The sequence below is a fragment of the Rhododendron vialii genome, chromosome 2a (assembly GCF_030253575.1).
Source record: "Rhododendron vialii isolate Sample 1 chromosome 2a, ASM3025357v1".
Classification (NCBI taxonomy): Eukaryota; Viridiplantae; Streptophyta; class Magnoliopsida; order Ericales; family Ericaceae; genus Rhododendron; species Rhododendron vialii.
Window position 1 is genome coordinate 9,246,718 of NC_080558.1, and position 26,467 is coordinate 9,273,184.

The 26,467-nt window shown below is 39.1% G+C and overlaps 2 protein-coding genes and 1 long non-coding RNA gene across 8 annotated transcripts; 2 read left to right on the plus strand and 1 right to left on the minus strand.

Annotated features, from left to right (window-relative positions):
* Positions 1 to 588: 588 nt before the first annotated feature.
* LOC131318151 (uncharacterized) lies at positions 589 to 2,891 on the plus strand. Its single transcript, XR_009197523.1, has 4 exons — positions 589 to 675; positions 779 to 857; positions 1,772 to 1,887; positions 2,769 to 2,891. It is a non-coding gene; the product is annotated as an uncharacterized LOC131318151 (long non-coding RNA).
* A 2,965-nt stretch (positions 2,892 to 5,856) lies between these two features.
* LOC131318152 (protein LUTEIN DEFICIENT 5, chloroplastic-like) lies at positions 5,857 to 9,358 on the minus strand. Of its 5 annotated transcripts, XR_009197525.1 has the most exons (6): positions 8,888 to 9,358; positions 8,587 to 8,604; positions 7,680 to 7,764; positions 7,168 to 7,280; positions 6,545 to 6,624; positions 5,865 to 6,384 (listed from the first exon to the last, which is right to left on the minus strand). XR_009197525.1 is itself a non-coding variant. In XM_058347955.1 (3 exons), the coding sequence occupies exons 1-3, from the start codon at positions 7,696 to 7,698 to the stop codon at positions 6,845 to 6,847; spliced, it is 249 nt and encodes an 82-aa protein (XP_058203938.1). In that variant the 5' UTR covers positions 7,699 to 7,916; the 3' UTR covers positions 6,633 to 6,844. The 5 variants fall into 5 exon arrangements, 1 of the variants encoding a protein (XP_058203938.1); XR_009197524.1 differs by having other exon boundaries at positions 5,865 to 6,624; positions 8,888 to 9,357; XR_009197526.1 differs by lacking the exons at positions 8,587 to 8,604; positions 8,888 to 9,358 and having other exon boundaries at positions 5,857 to 6,624; positions 7,707 to 7,916.
* An 8,441-nt stretch (positions 9,359 to 17,799) lies between these two features.
* Positions 17,800 to 25,954, plus strand: LOC131318153 (uncharacterized). Of its 2 annotated transcripts, none has more exons than XM_058347958.1 (12): positions 17,800 to 18,004; positions 18,126 to 18,234; positions 18,363 to 18,426; positions 18,804 to 18,905; positions 18,978 to 19,042; positions 19,919 to 20,011; positions 20,364 to 20,443; positions 20,560 to 20,776; positions 21,949 to 22,004; positions 23,964 to 24,092; positions 24,830 to 24,989; positions 25,582 to 25,954. In XM_058347958.1, exons 1-12 carry the CDS (start codon positions 17,949 to 17,951, stop codon positions 25,705 to 25,707), a joined length of 1,257 nt encoding a protein of 418 aa, XP_058203941.1. In that variant the 5' UTR covers positions 17,800 to 17,948; the 3' UTR covers positions 25,708 to 25,954. The 2 variants fall into 2 exon arrangements, with proteins under 2 accessions (XP_058203941.1, XP_058203940.1); XM_058347957.1 differs by having other exon boundaries at positions 17,803 to 18,004; positions 24,806 to 24,989.
* Positions 25,955 to 26,467: the final 513 nt, after the last annotated feature.

Sequence of the window (26,467 nt, forward strand, 5' to 3'; positions counted from 1 at the left end):
GCGGCAATACATATCTCTTCGAACCCTGTGTTTCATGAGAGAACCAAACATATTGAGGTAGATTGTCATATCGTTCGAGAGAAGGTTGATGCTGGTGTGTTGGCTATGACTTTTGTGTCCACAGGTGCTCAGATAGCAGATGTTTTTACCAAATCACTATTTAAACCTCGTTTAGAATTTTTATGTAACAAGCTGGGAATTTGTGATATCTATTCTCCAGCTTGAGGGGGAGTGTTAGAAATGTTTATTAGAGAAAGTGGGTTTGTCCCACATCGTCTATCTTATGTATGTGTAACTCTCCAAAGTAATATAAATAAAGGTATATGTGTAAGGGTTCATTAACACCCTATACACTTTTCCTCATCTCTAATAACAGGATTCAACTACTTGTCCTGGAAGACCATTTTTACAGCGGGAGAGGCCAACAACTACTCAACTACAATATGAGGTTGACCCTAGTAACACCAGGATGAAGGCTTAACTAGCAGAAATCAGTACTGTGGAATGGTTTCTGCAAAACAAGGCTCGAACCCCCTAGCGAAGGAACTCATCAAAACTGAAGCTTCCAATTTCTCAAAAACTTCCCTAAGCGGACTGTTGCAAATACAAACGACACCTGAGCTTGGGTATGTTGATGATGATGTTGTCATATGCTCCCCCAGAAGTTTTGTTGAGGTATGAAATTCCCTGCTGGTATCATGCTGTTTTTTTTTTAATGCTAATTGCTTTTCTTATTTCTTTTCCTTTCCTTAAATTTGTATTCTACTCCTCATCTTAGGCTAGGGAGAATGCTAGAAGGAACCGTGGGGTGGTAGAGGTGATTGATGCAGAAAGGGATTTTCGAAGAGGCCATTCAGGTTATTGGCAATAATTATTTACTTTACCATTTTACTTAATGAAAAACAATCTGTGCTCTATGTACTATGGTTATTAGCTAAGAAGCACATTAACATGTGTGTTAACAATACGGATATGGCGAACCTTCATAATTGTTGGGTATGGATACGGGCCTACGGCTGTTGTACAACTATCACGAATTGTCATAATATAGAGTATGTATCCCATGTCAAATAAAGGAAATAGCTAAATTACTTGGGGAATTAGGAATCCAATATCAAATAACTGTTTAGCGCCAACCTTAAGGTGCAAATTAAAGTTTAACGCCATTATACTAAAGAACCTAGGACCAAAGTCTTTATTCTAAAATCATGCCAATGAAGTCTTGTCAACTTAGCTTCGTCTCTTTATTAGGTGCGCCTTGATATATATTGGGGTACTTCTTGGGTATGGAAAGTTCATAGGGAAATATCTCGGTACGTATTTCGTGTACCCAATATGTAAATAGAAGTACCATTCCAAGCCCCAGTAAGGTACAGGTACAAGTACAACATGGTTTTAGAAGTACCCGTGCCGTCATAAACTCTCTTAGGTTATTGGTGATCTTGGATTTTGTTTTTGTGAGATTTGTTGCTTTGATTATAGTCATTCATTGCAATGGGGGCTAAAATTGTATAACCATGTTTGTACGCGGCGTACAGTACTGATAAAAATCCTACCACGTGCCACCTAATGGCAGTCGTTAAAAATCTTCTTGTTTTTTGTCAAGATGTAAGTAATTTGGAGATCAGGAGGGGTGTGGGAAGAAAATTTGAGTTATAAGCACGCTTTATGATGTTTCATTCTTTTCGCCATATCAGCTCTATTTTCTTGTTTAACTTGTTTCTTTATACAACTGGGGCTTATAATGTGCATTCTTATATTGGTATCACAGAATCAGCAGTGGTATTATTTCCTGGTGGCAACAACCGGCGCAAAGGAGGTTCAACAAAACGTGCAAATGTCAATGGTGACCTTTGCATAAACTTAGAAAGCAATGAGAATGCCTAGGTGTGATGACTAACTTCTGGACGTTATGATAATACCATCCTTTTCCTTTATTGACGTACTTCTTTTAGCCTGACGGGTATTATATTTTTTTGTCACTGGGATTGGCTATTTGTTTTATCCTTACTCACGCCATGCTAGGAAATGATTAATAACCGGTCTTGTACCCTTCATTTGTGGAGTTTTACTACAGACATTAAAGGAATTACCAAATATCGGGAGGTCATTTCAGTAAACGAAGGTTAAAGGTAAACTTTTAGGAAAAATTGAACTGTTAGGAGAAGCTTAAATGGATTTCAACTGATTTATAAAGGATAAATAAGAGGATGAAAATCACGTTTATGTGCAGAAGTTCTGAAGATAGGGTGGGGAACAGTTTTCTACTCAAGACATTAGATTCCAGAATATGAAGAAGAATGGAAATGGATCCTTGCGGTAACCAATTTTTTTAATTTTGACTGGGGTAAGGGGTATGAGTAAGTCTTTTTTTAGGTGAAAGATAGGGAACAGTTTTCTACCTCAGACATTAGATTCCAGAATACGAAGAAGAATGGAAATGAAACCTTGCGTCTAGTTGGTCAAGTGAAAGTTGTTCTGTAGGTGAAAGATACTTATAGCACTATGCATCTACTTGGTTGTAAGTGGCTCGATCTTCTCCTCTCTGTTTGCGTCTCTTTTTTACTGTTCTCATAAACACCTCAGATCTCTAAACAAGTGTAGATATTCCCATAGTTTGCAAATCTACGTTCTTTTCTCTTAGGCTCAATTGGAGTTTGGTCTTGATTTTCATTGGTTTGTTACAAATTTTATTCACATATTTGTCACTTCAACTAATGTAGTGTTGCCAACAAATGAATAATATTGGACTGCTGCATGATTCGCAGAGTAACAATGTTTGTGAAGCTCTAGAAGTATACCAGAGTGTTCCCCCGCCAAAGGCACCTAGCTTTAGTTGCCCAGTTTGCATGGGCCCATTTGTTGAAGAAACATCTACCAAGTGCGGTCACATTTTCTGTAAAAAGTGCATATGCGGAGCAATAGCTGCTCAAAGCAAATGCCCAACCTGCAGGCGGAAACTTAAAGTGAAAGACGCCATCAGGATTTATCTTCCCACAAGTGACTGAAGGAGGCTCGTGGCCTGTGGTGTTAGATAATGTGAGTTTGCTCCCCCCGTCTGGGTGTCTCTATTTCTCTCATGTCATGTCAACGTTCTTCAATATTGGATTCAATTTATCCTTTTAAATTCCAGTGTTGCTAATCCCTTCTTGGTTACTTCTTTCAATTCCATTACTTCTTTAGTTATTTAAGTTTGCTCTCTCTCTCTCTCTCTCTCTCTCTCTCTCTCTCTCTCTCTCTCTCTCGCACGCATACATGCATATGGATGCTCATTTCACGTCGAGGTAATGCCAAATATGCTCCATATATTCATAATAAAGACCAGTAGTTGCTGATGCCTTATTTTCATGCCTTTTTATATCCTCCACTACCCGAGTTTTTTTATTGCTCTTGATACCTTTGAGTTTTGAAAGACAATACATTGGTCACTCACTTTTAAAAACTCATGTGAGACCAAAGTCTTGTCCATTTCTATTTCTCTATGATTATGTCATCGCTCAAGTTTGTAAGGAGAAGGGTATGATGTCCTTCAGATGTAAGAAGTGAGATTAGCCATGTACTTCTCCATGTTACGCTATGTTGATCTCTTTTGCCAATTATTTGGGACATGAGAGGGTTAATTTCTTCTTGATCTCATTCATTCCTATGGAGTGGATTCGTTTCTACTCCATTGATAGTTTCTTCTTTTTCAGGCGGTTAGGATTACTCATAAGATGCTATTGGTAGAAGAAAGCTAACATTGTTGCTTCACCATTGGGAAAGATCAACGGTGGAGCATAGAAGTAACTACAGTTTCGATCCTTCGGTCGGGATCACTCATCCTTTTTTTTGGGCAAGAGAGTTCTTATAGATGTTGTCTCAGCGCAAACTATCTTCTTCTTTTCCCTTCAATTGGTCCACAGTCCACACGACTTGGTTTTGTTTTTTGCTTTTTACTTTTGGTCGACTCTCTGCTCAATTAGGTAGCAGTGTATCTTATTGTGCTTCTGACTTTGTATCGAGATTTTGTCTGTGTAATCTAACTGTGGATGGGCAAATGTATTTGGGCTGTTTGGTTTTATATTTGTTTTCCTCGTTAAACATGGAGTTGGATTCTGTTAGGGTTCTGAACCGGGATTTCATAAGCTAATTCGTAAAAGTATATTATCTACCGGAATTTGGCTGATAGAAAACTTGCTGAAGATACTGAAGTTTGGAGCTCTTTCCTTTCTAGTGTCGGTTCTTTTCTTAGTCCGAGAACCCAATCGTCCATGAGACGTGGCTACTGGGTAAATTTTGGAACATAAGGCCTGCGTGTCTATGGATGATTTTATTGACAATTTTATGGTTGATTTTAGTGACGATTTTGAATGCTCGGATAATGGGTTGAATTCAATTTCCCATCTAAATAACTTGGCTGGATCTTTTGATTTGGGGGATTTGAGTTGGGTAAGGGTTTGGGCTCTCACTGTTTGAGAGAGACAGGACAGGACAGGACAGGAAATTAGCTCCCCTTAATCCTACTCAGCTATTTAACAGAGCAGTTAGTTCTTTTTCTTTTTTCTTTTTTTTTCCTGACAAAAGTGAGAGGTACTGCATTGATAAAGCCCAACGGCACTTACATAACGAAATTCATTACAGACATCTTGAACAAAGTCAAACTAATCATCTAACTGATACATAACGAGAAACAACGAGACAATTGATGTCTTTCATTCCTATCCCAGGCATTACCTGACGCACTTTCTGCTGAACAGAAAATTCATATATTCTATAGCAGTCTCAAAAAGAGATACATTGCTAGCCAAGAAAAAAAGACGACAAGAATCCAGAAGATTCACAACTACAAGAAAAGGACAGCTACCTTAGTCTTAGCTTTCCTTATCCGTTACTGATGAACGTCGACCAGAAATGAACACACTAATGAATTTCTAGCAAATCATCAATAGATGCATACTAATCTTCTCGAGCCCGAATCGTAAATAAATCACCCAAAGCTAAGGCGAACTTTATTACTCTACAAGGAGAGACAAAACTCCTCTTAAATCTTGCTCTAAATCCAGCCGTATATTATGGAATCTCCGTTAAAAAAAAAAATTCTAAACTTTATATCCACTTCAAAACCAATTGGCAATAAATGGAGGTCCCAAATATTATTAATTGATCACTTATTCCACTCTCAAACAATGTGAGCCATTATTTCTTTAACATTAGTCCAATATTGACAGCTCCAATAATTCGTAGAATAGTTGTCCCGTTTATTTAATTTTTAACTTGTATTGGAGTTGACAAACGGGTTGAGCCGCCCCTAAACCCCTCACAATATGAGTAATTTTGAAGATTTTTATAGTAAGAGATTGCTGGTGTCTAAAGACATTTCCTAACAATAATTTAATGATTTTTAATTCTTCCGTTTATAATTTGATAGTCCACTACGAAAAGATGAGAAAATGATATTTAGGTTCATGGAGACTCAACAAATGCAAAAAGATTAACTAGAGAAAAAACAACGGGGATGCTGCCGGGGCATCCCTTGCAGAGCGGTGCAGAGGTCAATCTGGTCGTTCATCTCGACAATCGATGGCTCGGATCTTAATTGAGCGGTGGACGGTTTAGATTTATTTGCATTCAAATTCAATCTGACCCGTCCGTTCAACGGTCGGATTAACCGCTCAACATCACTCTATGGGGAGATGCTCGGCAACATTCTCTGGCCGAGAAAAAACAAGAGGAGATGGTTCTTGAACCTTACTTGTATTCAATGACGTAGTATATTGAGAAGGGAGGAGCAAAACAAGAAAGGGTATTTCGAGGTCTCGAATCCCAGACCCAACGCACTCATGAACTACTTTCTAGGAGTACTAGGTGCATCACAACGTGCAAGGCACGTTTATCATGCCTGCTGTAGAGATCGATTTTGATTGTTTCTGAAATTTTAGATGTCGATCAGCATAGAACTCAAAACAAATTAAAATAAGACAGGTCACCAAGTTAACATCCGATGCTCTATACTCGAAGGAAGTTTGACAAACTGAATGCACGAAATTTACTCAGGAAGTATAACCAGTCATATGCATATTTTATCTGGTGATAAAAGATGCTTCCATTGATTAAGAGGGACATCCAATGCAACCAAAATAAAAAAAACGTAAAGAAAATGGCCTATGAAGCTACACATCCAACCAGCTACAAGCCTAGACCAACAAATAATTCCCCAAACGACACCATAGCAGGAATTAATGCTCCAAGGACTCCACCTCGGTGGATCATACAAGTTCCAATCAAAGCTAAAACAAGTAGGAATGATGATCGAGTCTTTTTCACAAGCAAAAATCCATCTTACTTGTATTCTAATAGTTCCTCTTCAGCAAGTTTTTGATTGGCCAAGGTACCAATTTGGGCATGCTGGCATAGCAATGAAGAGCAAAAGATTTCAATTAACTATTATCATGAGCTCTAAGAGTATAGAAACATATCAAAGAGTCGGAAAGAGTTAATGTCCAAAACATAGACCGAAGGGTAATTATGCTAGTCAATGTATTAGTTGTCAAAGTTTTGCCATTACCTTCCTCTTCTTAAGAACAAGATTCAATGTATCTTTGAGCTGCCTCTTCTTGTCTTTTCTCTCTTTATCCAAAGCACCATCTGTATGTGCATAATTATCATAAAATCTCATGCTATCTTATTAGGTAGCTGCACAACAAAGCTGGATATACAATGGAAAGAATGCAAATATGAAGGGGGACAAAAATAGAATGCAAACAACATCCAACTCTCTAACCCAAAAAAATAGAACGGAAACAACATCCAACACTTTAACCCACTCCTCATCCTTAAACCGAACAACCAACTTTCCTATTCAATTCTAACAGGAGAAAAGTGACTCCATCTCTACATCTTCTTTGTTTGAATCGGCCTCATCGAGCTTCTGGCATAGTCTATCCGTAGCTTGTCCAAACAAGCTAATCATTACTGCTACATACTATACCACAGATTATAAAGACCACACAATACACAGATAGAGCGATTTTATCTTTGAAAATAAGCTGGAACTAAAATAGTTCGAACTCAGGAAATTTTACAAACTAACAATTTTCAACCAACAGAGTTAAAAAGACACTAAACACCAATACAGGAAAGAAAAAGATCAAACCAAACAGAAGTGAACGTACGAAGCCATCATGATACCTTCTGATGCAATATTGGGACTATCACACGTCGTCTAACACCCCATATCTCCCCATCACAGCTGGGATAAGTTCCTTTCCCATCACAAATTCTACAATTTCTGCAAGAATGCCCTGTAAATCAAGGAGTTGTACAGGTTTATTAGAAAATACAAGCAAATTCATAGTGGTGAAATACATCAAACTATAGGGTTATTTATTCTGACATCATTACATTTTCTTACCATTTCAACTTAACTTATTCGATACATGGGATGAAAAATTCACATGCAGGGTATGATGTATCAAAACTTATAAGCAATTAAGCACCCTTATGGCCGTGTCAATCGCAATGGTAACTGTGTCTGACTCACTGAACGTCTAGTTTTCCTATCTTTTGAACCCTCTTGACCAAGAAATCTTTGGGCCTCGGACGAAATCACAAATGCATTTATTCCACATCACACTAATGGATTCCAATCAATTAGACTAATCCATCTGAACAAAAGCATTTGGCCAATCAGCTTTATCTACCTTGTATTGAGAACATCATAAGCTTACCGATCAGTCTACTCTCCCACGGGCCCTCAGACTTGCCAAGCCAAGAAATCGGTCAGATCTGCATTTTGATAGCAGAAGAAAAGGTGTTTACCACCATGGCTGAAAAAATAGTTGCCCCATTGAGAGAGGGCCAATCTGTCTACTCTTCCACATGTACAGGCCCTCAGACTTGTCAAGCCAAGAAATGGGTCCCATTTTCTCAACACACACGAACTCCCATTTTCTCAACACACACGAACTCAAGAGATGTAAATCATCACAGGCTGTCATAGTTGAGGAAAAATTATTAGGCACTCCTGGATTGGAACAACAACAAGAAGAGACGTATATCATCACAAACAACAATAGCAACAGAAAAAGAAAAGGAAAGGAAAAGAAATAAGGGCTTGGTTCATGGGACCAGCTCCTCTCCATACACCAAATTATACGCACAAACAGAATTAACCACAAAGTAATGATCCTACCAGGCTATCAACACAATAGGGATCCATTTTGTTTCTAACTTGTATTGGGAATTATGTGTCTGTATTTCAAATCCAAATGCCTATCCACAAAATTTTATGGTTAAGTGTAACATACCTAAATAATGAAATGACATACAGACTGAAACTCAAGGCTGAAAGCATGTAATATTTCATAGAATGTCCACTCATAGAATGAAGACAAGAATAAAGATCTAAAAAAAATTAATGGACATCTTGATGATGAATTCCACCATAACAAGAAAAAATAATTAATTTTGTTTGATGCCTGCTTATTCTTCATATGGATTATCATATTAATAGTTGTTGAACACACAAACAAACAAGACTATAACACTCCTTACTTCTCACTTTCTAATACTTCACTCACCAAATCAACCAAACCAACCAGACCAGACATCAAAATTCCTCAAAATCTGTCACAAAAACAACAAATGAAAATGAATACTACACGATTTCAGAATAAAGCCACAAAAGCGAACATGCAACAAAAATCAGGAAGGGGGAAAACATCAGCAACTAAAAATAGTAGCCCTAAATGAGTCTACCCACACAAATCGAACACAGAAGCACAAAAGCACACAATGAAACCTAAATGCAAGAAATCATCACAAAATTACATGTAATGGAGCGAGCGGAGTGACGGTAAAGTCATAAAAGCACACATGCAACAGGAGAAGGAAAAAGAGATGAAAATACTTCTAGACCGTGTCCGAGTCGAGACCCAACAGATCTGTGGGACCCAGAACCAAATTCGTCGGCGGCAGCCTCAGTTCCTCGCCTGGCTTTAGGATCTTGACCTGTCCCATGACAGAGTTTTTTGGCCTGAAATCTCGCGATCGAAGCCGCCCCATCTGGGCCTTGGTTCCGGCCCACCAGATTTCGCTTTCAGTGACGAAAAACCTTTGATTTTGGGGTTTGGTTACGGTTGGCTTCGTAATGGAAGGATCTCAGGAGAGAAAGCGGGAGAGACGGCGAAGGTCCGAGAAGATGCACTCATGGGAGTTGGGAAAATATTCTCTTCGTTGGTAGAGAGGGAGGTGGCCAGAGCGGGGTGCTGCTTGCCGGAGAAGAAGGTGGAAGTGGTGGTGTTTGTCAGTGAATAAGGGAGGAGAGAGAGAGGTGTTTCGGTTAGGGAAGGAGATGAGAGAGAAAGAGATGCACGTTTGCAAGAGGGAGATAGGAGAAAAAGGGGAGATGTAGAGAGATGGAGAGATGTACACGTGTTTCTGTTTTGCACCAGGTATCAAGGGGATCACGCCATGTGGGTCAGAAGGGAAAATTACAATTACAGGCAACGGGGCCAGCTTGTATGGCCAGCATTAGAGGTCCAAAACACCCTTGCTGCCACGCAACCCACACCACCCCCCTTCTGCCTTCTGCCTTCTGCCACGCAACCCTCAACTCCAAAACACCCTTTAAAAAGCCAAGCGAAAAGCCAAGCGAAACTTGTAACGCCTCGAATTTTGGGTACGTTAAGAAGACAATTTATTGATAAAATCTGTAACGCCTTGAATTTTGGGTACGTTAAAAGGACATTTTATTCATAAAATCAAATGGAGTCTGGCTCGTTATTACAACAAAACTCTCTCAAGAGTTCAATATTTACATAAACGGAGGGGGATTCTAGGGTTCCTAACTACAGCTCCTCAGCTCCTCCATTCTTGCCAGCTCTTCAGCTCCAAAGCCTCCACGGTGATCTGCTTACCCTGATCATCTACAAAGTCTGACACATTATACCAGCGTCGCCACCGATATAATATGTCAGGGTCACCAAAAGGCAACACCGTGAGCTACAAAGCTCAGCAGAGTAATCCCATACCCGCTAACCCATAACTTATAAACAAAACTATAATACAACATCAATTTCCACATGATAAGTATATACACAGTTTAATCAATGACACATCCACATTCATTAATCATCTATCGTTGGTGTCCAAGAGTTTCGTGTTTCTCCTATGTGACTCATCGTAGACTGTGTCAACAATTTCATTTACAAAACAATCTTTCAAAATCATTTGTTTACACACCCAATCTTTTAAAATCATTTGCATTGGCTCCGTACTGCGGATAACCAAGCTACACACCCAATCTTTTTAAAATCGTTTGCATTGGCTCCGTACCGCGGATAACCAAGCTACACACCCAACCTTGGTTCCGCCGCGCCGGATTCCCAAGTATCCTCCCAATGGTTCCGCCGCGCCGGGTTCCCATTGGCACACAAAAATATTTGCATTGGCTCCGTACCGCGGATAACCAAGCTACACACCCAACCTTGGTTCCGCCGCGCTGGGTTCCCAAGTATCCTCACAATGGTTCCGTCGCGCCGGGTTTCCATTGACACACAAAAATATTTGCATTGGCTCCGTACCGCGGATAACCAAGCTACACACCCAACCTTGGTTCCGCCGCGCCGGGTTCCCAAGTATCCTCACAATGGTTCCGCCGCGCCGGGTTCCCATTGGCACACAAAAATATTTGCATTGGCTCCGTACCGCGGATAACCAAGCTATACCTCACCATGGTTCTGCCGCTCCGGATTCCCATGGGAACGCACACAATTTAAAACCCTCGGTTCCGCCGCTCCGGGTTCCCGAGTATTCCCACAATGATTCTGCCGCTCCGGGTTCTCATTGGGTTTTTTAACACACACCACACAATGGACTACCATGTCCGGCCACATTGCGGTTTTCAAAACATTTCAAAAACCTTTTCAAATGTTTCTTTTACACACGCACACAACTCACATAATGCCACCCAAAACCGGTCATTATGTAGTTTCAAAAATATTTCCTTCCTCGGAAAACATTTCTTTTAATTAACCACACCCTAGGTGTCATGTTTCTACTTTCTCGGTTCTCGTGTCTCGTTTACATATAAAGACTCCGCGGTAGGACAAACGTAAGCAAGAATCATCCTAACAAGGTCATCCAATTCTATATTACTCATCACGCTCAATTACTACTTATAGCATAACGCCACATGTACGGACGCCTTTGGAGTGTATCACTTATGCTTTATTCAAAGCACAACGCCACATGTACGGACGTCTTTGGAGTGAAATCACTTATGCTTTATCACATACTACAAGTAATACGAGCAACTCATATACGCATATTCATAACTATCTTAAAGATCAAAATACGAATACTTCTAATCAAACGATAAGTACGTAAGGATGAACTACATATAATTAGGAGTAGTAGATAGGGATAATCTACCGTTCTTCTTGGCGGTAGGTCGGCTACGGAAAGTACGTCGGCTACGGAAAGTACGTCGGTGGTCGGGCGGAGTAACTTCCTACGGTATGCTCCCGGTAGCTTCGAAAGAGAAAGGTTTCTCTCGAAACTTCTACTTGACTATTACTACTACTACTTTTGGATCAAGAGGGTGGTCGAGTGGCGGTTTAGTGGCGATCTAGGATGAGTTTCTTGAAGAACTCAAGAACTACTCAAGAACAAAGGAAGAACTAACAAGAATAAAGAAAGAACACAATTTTTCTAAAGAGAGAAGTTGCTAGGTGAAGGTGTGAGTTGAATGGCAAACATGGGGTGCTATTTATAGGCAAAATTCTTGGCTCTTCCCCTCTCTCTATGGCCGGCCCTCTCTCTCTCTAAATCCTCCAGGGATTTGCTCCATTAAGTCATCAAATCACTTCACATGTCAAGCCATGCCTTGTCCAATCCAATCTTAGGTGTAAGGCTATGTAATCAACTAAGATCTTAGGCTTTTTAGGTGAATCTAGGTAATTATAATCTAGGTTTAGCTTGTAGTCAAGGTCTAAGGCTAATAAAGGCTAGGATTGTGTCATAAAGGTCCATCATAGGTTGTCATTAGGCAAAATAGACTTAGGCCTAATAAGGTAGCTTGCAAGGCTAGGATTGTACCAAGGATTGATCTTTGGGAAATTTGTTGGAAGATTTGGAGACAATGGTACAAGGTTCTTGTTCTAAACAAAGCATGGAAGTACAAATGGGGAGTTATGTTTTGTTAGGAGAAAGATTTACCCATGGATTTGAAAGGACAATGGAAGATCAACCAATCTTCCTCTCACTTTCCTCCTCTCTCTCTCTCCTCTCTCCCTCCTCTCTCTCGGCACCTCTCTCTCTCTCTCTCGGCATCTCTCTCTCTCTCTCTCTCTCTCTCTCTCTCTCTCTCTTTTAGTACACACACACACACACACACACACACACACACACACACACACACATATATATATATATATATATATATATAAATGCAAGAAATAATAAGAAAGGTACAAAGTACAAGATTCTTTCAAATCCAAAAACCAATAAACAAAAATCCAATTAGGCACATGTCCCACTAAATAAATAAACTAGTGTACAAATGTACTCTAGGAAGATCAACTCCCCAATAAATTAATCCAATTGGGTACAAAATCCCAATATAAAATAATAACAAAGTACTTAGGAGAATATTAGGCCTTAAAGGCTACAAGGCTACTAAGTACTTTAATAATAAAATAATGTGTACTTTATCACATGGGGTTTAAGAAAAAATATTATTTTAATGAACCCATGTACTTGGTGAAAGAATAACTCTTTTACCCAATGGACAATAATTTCCCTAACTTTTATTGTCCAATGGACAAAGGTTAAAAGGAAACTTTTATTGTAAAATAATCAATGAGTACTTTTAAGCATGTGACAAAAGCTCTATATTAAATATAGGTGTGGTACCAAGTACCCCAATTAAATAAAAAGGCTAGGATTCTCCCAATTAGTTTATAATAGAGTACAAGTACTAGTAAATCAAGGGTTTAGATATACCCCAATAGTTTAATGCACAAAAGCACATGGGAATCCAATTCTTGATTATTAAAATGCAACCTTGTACTTGGTAGAAAGATTTGGGCTATTACCCAATGGATAATAATTTCCCTAGCGGGTAAAGACCAAAGGATAATAGAAGTACAAGTACTTTTTATTTTAAAATAAGATTTTAAAAAGACTACATGTACTTTTATAATAAAAAGTTTATTATCCAGTGGACAAAAATTACCCTTGTGGTTATTATCCAATGGATAATGGAGGGGTGAGAGAATCCCCAATAAACAATGCATATAAGTACTAGCACATGTTTTTATAAACCATTAAAATATTATATCTTGTATTTTACCAAAATATTTAAATGGGGGGCTTATTGTCTAAAGGACAAAGATTACCCTAACCATTATGGACCAATGGGTAAAGACAAAGGTTCAAGAGTTTCAAAAGGTCTAAAAGGTTCATCTAGTAACTAGGTAAGTCGGTTGCTTGGTTCCTCCAAGTAGTCGGTTGGAAATTAACTACATTGGTCACGTAGGTTTTTCTAGTCAAGAGTTTAACTAAGGACCAAAATCTAACTACGACGAATATTAACAAGAAATCATATAACACTCAAGAGAAAATAAGTAATTTAAATAAAATTCAAATATTTAACGAAATTTTTACTGACCAAAATTCAGGGTCGTTACAAAACTGATTCTTATTTAAGAGGAGTAGGATATCAAATGATTCAAATGTATATTTTGGAAGCCCTAGAAAGCAACCCTGTCATATTCCCAGAAGACTTTTATTAATTTTATGCTAGCTTGTACCAGAGCAATAATGGGCAAGGTTCCATCAAATTGTATTTTTTTTAATCATGCCTTTCTCACGTATCTAGTAGATATACTCATGGATGAAAAAAATTATTTGGTGGTCTAGGGGCGCCACCAAGTAGCGTTCCAATATCCTCCTCGGCTACACATTTTCGTGGGGTCCAGTATTAAGTGTACAGACCCTTTGGAAATGTGTGGTGAAAAAAGGTGTTGGGACATCACGTGATGGTACACCAAGACCACTGAATAAGTACTCCATGAATTGGTATCTATCACTAACTATTTAAACACCCCAGTTATGGTCTACATCAACAAACCATACCATTACCTTCATAGGAGACTGAAAGCTAGACAACAAATTTAGAGGAAGGATGATGAGGAAATTGGAAGCCCTCTCCATGCTTTCTTTAACTCTTGTTTTGAGCTCACTTGCCCTTTCTCAAGGTATGGTATTCTGAACCTTTACTTCATTTTTGAGCCAGACTGGCAATTAATTGCTTGAAATTTGGTAGCCCTATACGGTCATGAGTAAGCTTGTCATGACAGTATAGGATACAAATTTGAATTGTCTGATGATATCGCTTCATCTTCTTGTCTTCGTCTCTCGAACTGTCTTCGATCGGTTAAGCACTCTGCTTAATCCATTGCCCCATGAGCTTCTCATGGAGTATAGGATAGGAACTTGAATCGTCTTGATATCGCTTGTTCCTCTTGTCTTTCGTATCCGGTTGTTACCTTTTATATGTAGGCAATAGAAATTGAAGGGTACTCCAAGGCCACAGGAAAAAGACTAATCACTAATCTTTTCTTTGTAGTTGGGTCAGGAAATTGAAATAACAAATGGTAGTAAAGAAAAAGAGTGATTCCCAATTAGGACCTAAAATACCCGAGGTCACTTTCTGGTTACAGTAGTATATCTAGCTTTTTAGCTGGACGAGCGCGCATCCGATCGTAAAAAAGTTCTATTTTTCGTAGACGTGGGACGGAGGAGGATATGTTGATCAGGAACTGAGCCACGATCGATAGATCGAAGACTATTAGATGATCAGCTGCAGCTGCTTCGATCGATAGCCCTGAATAAATCCGTCGGAGTTGCAAGCGAGTGGGTTTAGGAATGGGAACTCAATCTTGTCGATTAAGATTTGGATGCCAGCAGAACTCTACGAGGGATCATCGCGCGTGAAACCTCTGTAATTGATCGATAGGAAACCTCGAAGCTGTCTGGGGCACAGGAGAAAGGGTCTTGCATCTATCTCGAGTTGCTCCCTTGATCGATATTCTATCCCTCGAAGCTTCGCTTCGAGCATGACAGCCGGGAAGGAATTCGCTCGCTAGTGCACCTCGCCCACTTCAACATAAAATCTCTCTGGCCTGCAGCATGGGTTGTAACTTCCCCAGGGAGACATGCTTCGGGTTGCGGAAATTCTTCCTCTCGGGAGACGCAAATGGGAGCCATAAAAGGCTCTGTTTGGAACTCAGTAAAGAAAGGAAAAGAAAGAGAAGAGAGAAGAAAATAAAGATTTCACGTGTAGTGAATAGTAAATTTTTTCTCATTTTCCTTCTCTTTTATTTTTTTTCCTTTCTTTTCCTTTCCATAGGTTCCAAACGAAGCCGAAGCGATCATGTTAATATAAAGCCTTAAATTGAGCCTTCTTACATCTAGAACAACCCACCCCCAAAGCGGGAGGGAAAAAAAAAAGGCACAACTTTGTAGAACCACCATCCCTCTCGGCACGTTTATCTTTTTAAGTTCTTTTTTCACATTCAAGAGCTTACTTCGACTATTTCACAACTCTTTTTTCATGATGAATGAATTTCAGGGCAAGAAGAGTGCCGATGTTACATGCCGTTGGAAGAGCCGTGCGGGGACAATCCGGATACGAATTGCTACCTTCAAATGGTAAAATCCGGTCATGGCGTACCGGGGAAAATGTGGGACTGTACATGTATTCCGACTGCTCCGCCTAGTTTCGACTACTGCACATGCCTTGCTCCTTGTGATGCTTAATTGTTTCAAACTACTACTTCTTCTTTCTTTTTGGGATCATGTGGAGCAAAATGTGTGAAAAGGTCCTAAGGTGCTTCTTGGTTAGGCCTTGTTGGAGAGTTTAGTTTGTGTGATCTTTTGTTGTTAGTAAATTTTTTTTTAGTTCTGTTGGCGGTGTGAACCCAGTTGTTAACTAATCAAAATGTGCAGTTGTAATATCACCGCAAAATTAAACGCACGACCAATTTACATCGGTCCCGGTTGGGATCTCTTGGACAAAGAAAAACTATAATTTTACTTTGTCGAAATGGTAATATGTTCATCGATAGAAAACACAGATACACAAGATAATCATCTAGATGTAACATCTGTTCGTAAGTAAAGGAATAGAGGGTAGACCACTGCTACCGGAAGAACGGGTCCCCCCATTCGCACTCCTACAAACAAAAGAATTAAGAACCCAAACACCAGTAGGAGAGAGGCCGGCAAACCAATCGATTTGGTTAATCGTTGGACCGCCACCAGCACTGCCTTTCCTTTGTTAGAGAACCATCACCACCACCACTGTTAGAATCTAAATCAGCACCTCAGTGATGAAAGGGAAGCCAAGAGATAAAGGAAAAGAGTAATATGAGGAAACTCTTTGATTATAATTTTGAAATCGAGAGAGGAAACTCTCGTTGCAAATGAGAGGCTATTGAAAGCGAAAAAAGCCATCACTACGGAGGAAGGAAACACCCTAGCAAAACTCTAATGAAGAAAGAAAAATGATACTATTGGACAAGGAAAAAAGATAGTGTTTTAAACTTTAAAGAAGTCAATTTCTTGATGAATTTTAAAGCATTTTTATTTCCATTTTGGTTGGATATTATGTTTGTTAGTTTTTAATAAAGTGTAAATTTAAATCAAGACCTCACACAATTTTTTTTGGTTACACGATCAGTTAGCCAACTACTCTCATCAAGTACTATAATCAACCAAATATATTTGAAAAGAAATTATTTTTCTTGTGAAAACATTTTCATTTGTTTCTAGTCAAATTGGATTTACATTTGAAGTTTTAAGTTTCATTAATTAGAGCATAAAATGGATGGGATCCGGCCCCTTACAATAAGAGGCAGCCTTAACTTTGCTTTTACAGTCCAAGCAAACTAGCACATTAGAAATCCTTAAAAAACGCGCGTCTCGCGTAATTCTGCATGCCCAATTGTTCGCACCAGCTCTATATGGTCCAGACCAGATTCCCAGAATCTCCAATTTTCGAACCCATTCACGGTGGTCCAAACGAGGCTCTGGATGATCCGGACCAAGGCCACCAAAACCGATCGATCTTCACAGCCTAACAGTTGCAATTTCAATTGCAAAATCACGTAAGAAACTATAGCCGGTTGAAATTGCACGAGAAGAAAGGTATAATGAATTATAGTACAGATCAATTTTAATTAGCATTTGTATAATAAAAATGTAAATGGATTAGACCATCATTAACCACGTCAAAAATTAAGTCGATCAGATACCAGAGAGAATGAGTTAAAACGGGTTCCGATTCGTGTGCTCGATATAATTATATGTTCTAAATAAAATGTGTTTTGAAATTATATAAAATGATATCCGATTAAGTTGAATTTTGACTTGATTAACAAATTCTAGAATACATACGATTTTGATCATCAAAGTAGAGCCGGAGGGGTGTGCAAAAACACCGCGTACCCGACCCGAAGGGTCTCTGGCAGGATCGAACATGTGTTTCGGACGGATGCAGATTTACTTTCTGTTAAAAATCAATTTTCGGTTCGAAGTTCGGGTTGGTGCATTTCTTACCCGTAAGGGCGGACCCGACCCGACCCAAAGAATCGGGCTCACAGATGGTTCTTAGTCTTGTTCGATTCACGGGCCTAAAATATTGTTACCCGATATGGTCGGGTTGGAGGTCAAACCCGATCCGCCCCACCCGTGCACACCCCTGCCCGGAGGCCGAAAGAACTCACAAAACGGACCAACGGGAAGTTCCCACTTCCAAACCATGAAATGGAGACATGGAGTCCTCTGTTTAAATCTCAAACTAGGGCTTTTCACAGTAGCAAAGGCGGGAAACCAAGGGGAGAGGGACAAAAAGACAGATCAAGGATAGGGAAGAGAACGAGAGAACACCTCAAGTGGTGAAAATGAGCGACCATTCCGATCCCTCTTCAGAAACCCTAGACCTTGACGCCATTCGCAGGTTCATCTCTCTCTCTCTCTCTCTCTCTCTCTCTCTCTCTCTCTCTCTCTATTTATGTCTATATCAGTGCATAGTGTGCACTCAATTAGTAATTATTGCCTGTTTCTTCCTTTTTTATTAGTCGAATTACGGAACTGAGAGAAATCTACGGAAGTTCAAACGACGTCACAGAAGAAATGACCCTTTCTGATTCGGAGGAACTGCTCAAAGACTGTGCTCTTCAGCTCACGGTACAACTCATATTCCATTTTTACAATTTTCGTCTTTCTTTTCTATAATCTCGCATTTGTATATATCTTTTTTTTTTTTTTTTTTCAATACTTGGGGTATACTCTTGAATAGATAAATTGTGTTGCAGAGCAAAATAAATCAGGTTCTGTCCGAGTATTCCGACGATGGGGCTCTGGCGGTTGATGATTTAGGTAAACCTTTCTCATGCTCTCATTCATGTTTGCCTGATCGATGGTGTACTAGCATTTCTTCCGGCCTGAGGCATTAGTGTCTGACAAGTGTGGGATACGGACACGTTTGGAATGTGCTGGGTTTTTTTTTTTTTATATGCTTGAGAAACCTTACGAGGCCAAAATGTAATATTATCCCCCAAAATGCAATATCATGGTTCCTCTCTCTTTTTCGATTTGAACATTTTTGGGTTTGTTATCCTAGTTTATATGGAGCACATGTGAAATAACTGCTGCGTTCTTTTCTTCTTGTGTCTGTGGCCCATGGCTCAATCTGTGCTTTGTATTATCCGTCTATACGTGCCTATGATGTTAATTCAACTGATTTTGGAATGTAGATGCGTATTTGGGACAATTAAAGGAGGATCTTAATTCCGTGGAGGTTCAAAATGCCAAAATATCCAGTGAAATTGAGGATTTTATGGAGACGTATGTAGAAGGTGGGAATTGTTTATTTTTTATTTGAAATGTTAGACGCATGTGTGGCTGATGTGATGCGTGTGTATTTGCAGATTCTCATCGATTGGAGAATGAGCTTGAAGGGTTGTACTGTTCATTGGACTCTATTGCTTCCCAAGTTAGTACTCAGCTGTCCATTAAATTTTTTTTCCTCTGAACTCTAAACTCTAATAAGTGTTTGTTGGTGATAGAAGATATGTTGCTAGGTTGGATATTCAACCTATTAGTCACGTTATATGGTGAAATAAAGAACAATTCAATGCCTGTGCATACTCACAAAAGCGCAAATGTATGGTGAAATAAAGAACAATTCCATGCCTACACATATAAAATATTCACAAAAGCACAAAACCTTCTTTTTAGTCAAGGTACACGTGATTGCCAAGAAGTGAGCTGTCTGTTTACGGTTTTGCTCTGATTCTTGAAGAGAACTATTTATATTGCCTATTCCAGTTTCTGATAAAAACTACTTCTATGGCTATAAATTATGGATTTCAGGAGAAAAATCAAGGATAAAAGTCACTCTTTGTTTTTCCAAGTTGATCAAACTGAAACTGCTGTTCGACATATCTCCTAAAAAAGAGGCGCCTCCATCACTCAAAGAATAACAATGGGGCGAGAGGAGCAAACAGATCTTTTATGTGTATATTGTTTTTCCTCATTCCTCTACTAAAATCTCTGTTAGTTTATGTACATCTTATCTAGTCACATGAATTTCCCTTGCATTCTTAAGGTTGAAAATGGAAGGGACTTCATTCATGTTCATCTTGCTACCTGCTATGCAATGCCGAGTGGCTTGATTTAAATTCACAGTGAAATCAAGTGCTTACTAGCGCTTCCTTATCATTAAATGTGATGATTTCTTGATGTTGTAATGTTGTCTTCTGCTAACTCTGTTTCTCTGGCAGTTATCTATCTGTTATATCTACAAAGTCAATTTGTAGCTAATTTACAAATTCTGTTTGATAGCGTTCATATGGATGGCATATTCTAGGGTATTGAGAAAGTAAAAGCTGATGGACGTGCTGATTGCCCTGCACATGGGGAGGGGGAATTGTCATATGCAAAGGAAGATTACAAGTTTAAGGTCTGATTCTTCATCCATATGTTCAGTTTATTGCTTCCTTGATGATGGATTAAATTAGGTGCTAGGAATCAATGAGTTCTGCATATATATACATACCTCTTAGAGAAATGTGATGGGCTGCAAAATCTCTCACTGTATTTTTCGTTGTTGCAATCATACTAAGTGATGATATCATCTGAACAGGTGTGTTTAGCTTTGTCAATTGTTCTTTCTATGCTTTAGCTACGCATTTGTATTGTTCTAAGCCATTGCTTTTATTGTAACTTTGTACAAGAACATTTCATGTGATTGACTTTTTCTGTTGCCTTCAAGAAAGGAACCAGTAATAATTTACTGTCTTCGTACCTTGTAGATGTTGGAACTTAGTCACCAGATCGAGAAGAACAAAATAACTCTAAAATCGTTGCAGGATCTTGATTGCACTTTGAAAAGGTAAAATTTGTAGAGGTTTTCCAGCTTCTAAATCCTGTCTTGTTCCTGCTGTTTAGTGCTCATGTCAGTTTAGTTTAAACTTTAACTACAATTCTACTTTAATGTTACGCTTGTAGGTATGAAGCCGTAGAAAAGATTGAGGATGCATTGACAGGTCTTAAAGTAATGGAATTCGAGGGAAACCGCATCAGGTTGACATTGAGGACATACATTCCAACTTCAGAAAGCTTATTGTCCCAACACAAAATTGAGGATATTACTGAGCCATTGGAACGCAATCATGAATTGGTTATAGAAGTTTTGGAAGGGACATTGGAGCTAAAGAGTGTGGAGGTTTGACTTCTAAATGTTCCTCTCTCTGTCTCTGCCTATCTGCTCTTGAGAAATTCAATTATTCATGAGGTTGCATCTTCACACTTACCAAAGGCCATTGAAGCATGGAAAAAACTTCAGAAGAATATCTACTAGTATTACTACTCAACCGTTGGAGACTTACTCCATGCTTTCCTTGCTTAGTCTGTTAGTTGTTCCCATAAATGTTAATTGGCACGGACCATGCCTTCAGGTACACAATGGCTTCGTCTTTGCAGTGCTTGATTGGATACCGGTTTCTATGTGCAAACTATGAACTTGGAGAACTCTTGTAGTTGAGGGAAACGATAGATCAAGTTTTCTTACTCTTCTCCTTGTGCCCCTTCCCCTTTGCATTTCGCATTGGAAAATGAGTGATGAATACGTTCTTGTTTCTTACTCAAGATTGAGGTTCTCTTATATGCAGCTTCACTAACTCTTGTAAAATATTCCTCACTAATGATTTTTTACCTGCCAGAGGGGAATATAACTGGGCTTTTGTTCATAAAAGAAAATTGGTTTTGCTATGATGAGTTATCTAAAAGTGGTGTATTGTTCGTATGATGTTAATTTTTCTTGATCATTTCACTTTTTTTTATCGTTCTGAGTTGGGTTATTCTTGAGGCTTAACTTCGATTGATAAAAACCATTCGGACAATGTGTACTGCTTCTACTGAACATTGACCGCGCTTGTTGTGTGAGGCTTTTGCCACAATTAGCTCATGCACATATATTATCAAGCTTTTGTTACCTAAATTTCTTTCCTTCAAGCAGAATTTGAGATATAACAATGTGAAGCTGTGAAAGTATGACACCACCTTCACCAAACATCATTCTGATGTTATGCTGCTTTAATAACCAGAGAATGTTTGCTTACAGTTTTCTGATAGTATTTTGTCCAAGTTTATATAAAATGCACGGAAGATGTGCTTATAGTAATGACAGGTTGAGCACGAGGTTTGTTTTGCTTTTAGGCACACTCTTGAGGTTTATAGGAGTTAAATCAGCAGATTCATGTTGCCTAAAAATCTCATATGTTGTGTCTTAATTGTGGCTCCAAAAATTCATGCATATTATATTGTTGTGTTTACGGCCATTGGCTCCAAATTTTTACAGGTTCTGGGTTTTCTCACTGCTGTTTGTGATGTCTACAGATTTTCCCAAATGATGTATACATTGGTGAACTGATTGATGCGACAAAATCTTTCAGGTAGGTTTCTTGCCATACATATCTTGATTTCTCTTTGGCTTTAAGTTCGTCTGATGTACTGCCTACGCTGATTCTTTTCCAAGGTAAGGTATGGTGTTGCTTTTTTAGGATTATGTCTTGGAGATGTCACTCCTCTATGATGGCCTGATATCTGTTGAACCCTTTTGGACTTAAAGTTTCACTAATTCAAGTGTTCGATTTAGTGCAAGCATGAAGTATCAGCGCAAGTCTTTTTGTGATTATTTTACTAGTGTTTGCTTTTAGTGCATTGCCTGTTTGAATCTAATACATCCCATACTTTTGAAGTCCGATAACTCTGGTTATTTTTTCGTAATTTTGGATCAAGTGCAAATTTTCTAGTTTTAATATATTACTTAGGCATGCATGTTCCAATATGTAAATTGCAAAGATGTGAGCGCTTTATTGTAACATAACAGTAGATCCTATTCTCCTACTCCTGGCCCCTCCTCTCCTCTCTCGAACAGCAAACTAGGGTTTCCGCTTTGGGGTGGGGGGTGGTGTGTGCTGTCCCCCTTTCCAATCTGCTCTGGCTTTCCTTGAACAGCCGCTGACGTTACTGTTGGGTAACCTCCGGTCAGGGCTTAACGGCGTATGGCTGTTCTGGAGGCTGAGTTTTGGACGGTGGTCGGTGCTATCCGGTGGCGGCAGCAATCTTGCTTTGGTTAGTGGATTGATGTTGGGTGCAACTGGCGATTTGAGTCAGCCAGCGTGCTCAACCCTCGAGGCTATTCATCTTCACGTGCAGTACATTTAGCCAAGTGCAGCCGTTCCATTGCGACGACCAGACGGTTTCCACTCTTAGGTGAAACCGGTTTATGCCTAACGGTGACGGGGAGTCCGGCAACTGGTGTTGGCCTGGTACGACGGCGAAGGAGAGTCCTTGAGGCGGCAGCCATGGCTGGGTGATTTGGGACGATCGTGGCTGATGCGGTCGGCGATGTTTGCTGGCAGCGATGCTGGTCTTTGGTGCGGCGGATGATGTTGGGTGGGGTGTCTTTGTGGCGGCGGGTTTCGGCGGGCAGGTGGGTTGGTGGCGGTGGTGGAAGTGGTGTTGGAGGCGGAGAGTTTGGTTTGTCTGCTTAGGTTAGTTGTAGGGTTTGGCAGGTTAGGTAGGCTGATGTGGGCAGGCCTTTTGCAAATGGGCTTGGCCCAATTAGGTTGCAAGGCCTGGCCCTTTCTTGGGCTTAGGTGCTATCAGGTTGAACTCGTTAGGTTGATGTTTGGCATCTTGCCAATAGGGATTTAGGTGGTTGTTCTTGTTTTTCTTATAAAAAAAAATGTGAGGTGAGATGTAGTGATAGGTTGAGCTAGTCCTCTTTGTATGACGCTCCCTGGTGTGGTACTACTATAGGTATTCTCTTTTGTATCATTTAATGATATGGAAACCTCTTTTCTGCCATTATAGTAGCATTTAATGATATGGAAACCTCTTTTCTGCCGATAACAAACCACCCCCCCGCCCCATAAAACTAGACCCTTGTGTTCGTATTGTTTCTTTGTTTTGGCAAAAGCCATTGGAGAAGGGTAAACATTTCAAATTTGTGGGTTGTCTCCTTTTCTCCGACGGATTTCTAGTTGTCTTATTATTCATGTTCCAAGTTTCCAACCATAACTTCTTGGCCTTGTGATGGATTTGTGTGCTTCTCTCGAACGCTTAAAGCAATGTTGACTCAAGGCTTCCTTATTTTGAATTTTTTTATTATCTGGTAATGAAACTTTGAAGTTGGGCTGTTTTATATGCCTTCTGATAGATACTCCTGTAAATGTTAATATGTAGACATCCAGTTGGCGTGAGGTCTGTCTATTATTTTTCTTTAAACATCATTTTTGATGGAAGTATATCAGTATATGGATACTTGGTTGGGGTTATGGGATCTGATATTTAGTTACTTCATTGGTTTTGTTTCTGGTGAGTGTTATATTTTCTGTTGCTTCCAGGCATTTCTTTTCAACTATGTCAATGCTGGAGATGAGGTCTCCATTGGAGTGGTTTGTAAGAAGAGTTCAAGATAGAATTGTTCTCTGCACACTAAGGCGATTGCTGGTGAAGTTTGCAAATAAGTCAAGGTAAGATTTATGTTTGTGGTATTTGGATAGCTTTGAGTTCTGAAATTTCATAAATAATATGAGCTTTTCCTTGAAAGTTTTCCTGTTTTGGTGTGAGTGCTGAGGTGTCTAATTTGTTATCCTATAGACTTCACCACATTTATCCGTCTGTTCAAAGAGCAGAGTTTCATCTGCTCCACGGTGGTCATGTTAATGTTTTAAACAACAAAGAGAACTGGATTCTGAAACTATCTCTACAGATAGTATGATTTCACTTTGATACCGTGGTAGTAGGAAAATTATCAAAATGTATTGAGCGGCAAGCGGCTATAAAACCCATGCTCCTTCCTTGAATGCTCCTCATGACGAAAAAGAGAAGCAGTAATGAATTTGCATGAGATGCAAGTGAAGGTTCGTGGAAATGAGCACAACTTGATCACATCCTTGAGAGCATTTTCAACCTCATTTGTACCTTAGGAACAGACCACAAGGTTTGTTGGTTAAAATGATGACAAGTAGAATTGACACAGAATGTGCAGAACTCGATATGCGCGATTGAGTTTTTTCTGGTGTTGTTTTTCTCATACCAGAATTTTGATGTTTCAAAGCCCACGAAAGTTCGAATTCCAAGCAAGTTCAATTGGAATAGCTGATATAATTGCGTGTTCTATACCGTAGAATAATATCATTGATTTTCAAGAATATCATTCATGACTCATGAGCACGTGTTGCAGGCACTCCTTCGAGTATATAGACAGGGATGAGATAATAGTTGCTCATATGGTGGGAGGAGTTGATGCTTTCATTAAGATGTCTCAAGGTTGGCCAGTATCAAACAACGCTCTCAAGCTGATATCACTCAAGAGCTCAAGTCAGTATTCGAAGGAAATTTCATTGAGCTTTCTCTGCAAAGTTGAGGTGGGTAGTATCATCCATTTAGTTTCTTTGAATGGATAAAAGTATTCTTGTAGTTTCCACCCCTTATTTTGGATCATCCTTGAATTGCTGAACAGAAGTACACCTTATTCTCATATCAATTACTCGATGAATACACCTTTGAAACACAACTCTGAACACAACTGTGTCTGGAACTGTTAGATGTATGTGAATCCATGTGCATCTTACGGTTCCAGACACGGTTTTGTCCGCAGTTGTGTTTTAAAGGTGTGTTTGTAGATTTGCTCCTCATATAAAGTTCAGCAACATGTATCAGTTGAACGTTCTTACTGGACAAAAAAAGGAAAAAAAAAACATATATCAGTTGAATGTTATTCATGGCCGATCAAAAAAAAAAAAAAATGTCATTCATGTTTTTCTTTGTCGGGTTTGGTTGAGCTGCCATATGTCAGTATTTCATCATAAATCTGAACTGTAGTTCATTTCTTGTTGTATCATTTGTTTCATTTCAATCTAGAATATATAACCTCAAAGGCGTTGATGACTTTATTTCTCATTGGTGGTGTTTTAGATGTTTGTTTTTCCTGTTTTCCCATTTTCCTACCATTACCAGGAACTGGCAAACTCATTGGATGCGCAAATCCGACAAAATATTTCAAGCTTTGTGGATGCTGTTGAAAAAATACTCATGCAGCAAACGCTAGCAGAACTCCAGTCTGATAATAATTCTGAGAGTTGACTACTTCTACATACCAGAGCAATGGTGGTTTCTCTATTGGTAATAGTAACCGGTATAATTTGAACTATATTTTCTGTGTGCATTCTATATAAGGTTAGTCGTTGATGTTCATGAGCTCATAAAGACTTTTAACTGGATGCTCGTACATCCTACCCACGTGTGGTTGTCTGAGAAGAGTCACTGCATTCATCAATATCCAATTTGAAATTATTATTTTTTTGAAAGGAATGTGAAATTAGTTTAATAAGGAAAGTTCCAATCATTCGTTAACTATTAGTTTCCATTTCTTTATAAGAGTTGACAAATAGGTTAAGCCACCCCCGTAAAGACCCTCCCTTGTACACTTATTTATATAGGAGTTGCACAATATTTTTTTAAGATTATTCTATACTTATTGATTGTTTGTATTTAGATGCATACCTCACAGTCATTTAATGTTCTTTTTTAACTTACATGTATAGCGTTCCATAATCATTAACCTGTTTATGTCAACTTTTCTATCTTCAGAATCAAATCTTACGTAATTATTAACACGTTTATTTCAACTATTCTATATTTAGAATCACATCTACGTCAATTCCTCATTTTATAAATATCAAAACCAAAATTAGAAGTATGAACGAGTAGATAGTACGAACAAGACGGTATTATATTTTATTGAACCCAGAGACTTGGTACATAGGCATAGCTGCCATAAACACTAGACCAGACATCATCTTTTAACATCTCGAACCATTATAAAGCGATGCGCAAAACAAGA

Bases quoted from the DNA above. Each gene is read 5' to 3' on its own strand.
- LOC131318152 (XM_058347955.1), bottom strand. The intron at 6,962-7,167 runs GTATCATGATGG...TCTGTGGTATAG, and splicing joins TCCCAATATTGCATCAGAAG to TATGTAGCAGTAATGATTAG.
- LOC131318153 (XM_058347957.1), top strand. From the start codon at position 17,949: ATGAGCGACCATTCCGATCCCTCTTCAGAAACCCTAGACCTTGACGCC. The intron at 18,906-18,977 runs GTGGGAATTGTT...GTGTATTTGCAG, and splicing joins TATGGAGACGTATGTAGAAG to ATTCTCATCGATTGGAGAAT. The intron at 22,005-23,963 runs GTAGGTTTCTTG...TGTTGCTTCCAG, and splicing joins GATGCGACAAAATCTTTCAG to GCATTTCTTTTCAACTATGT.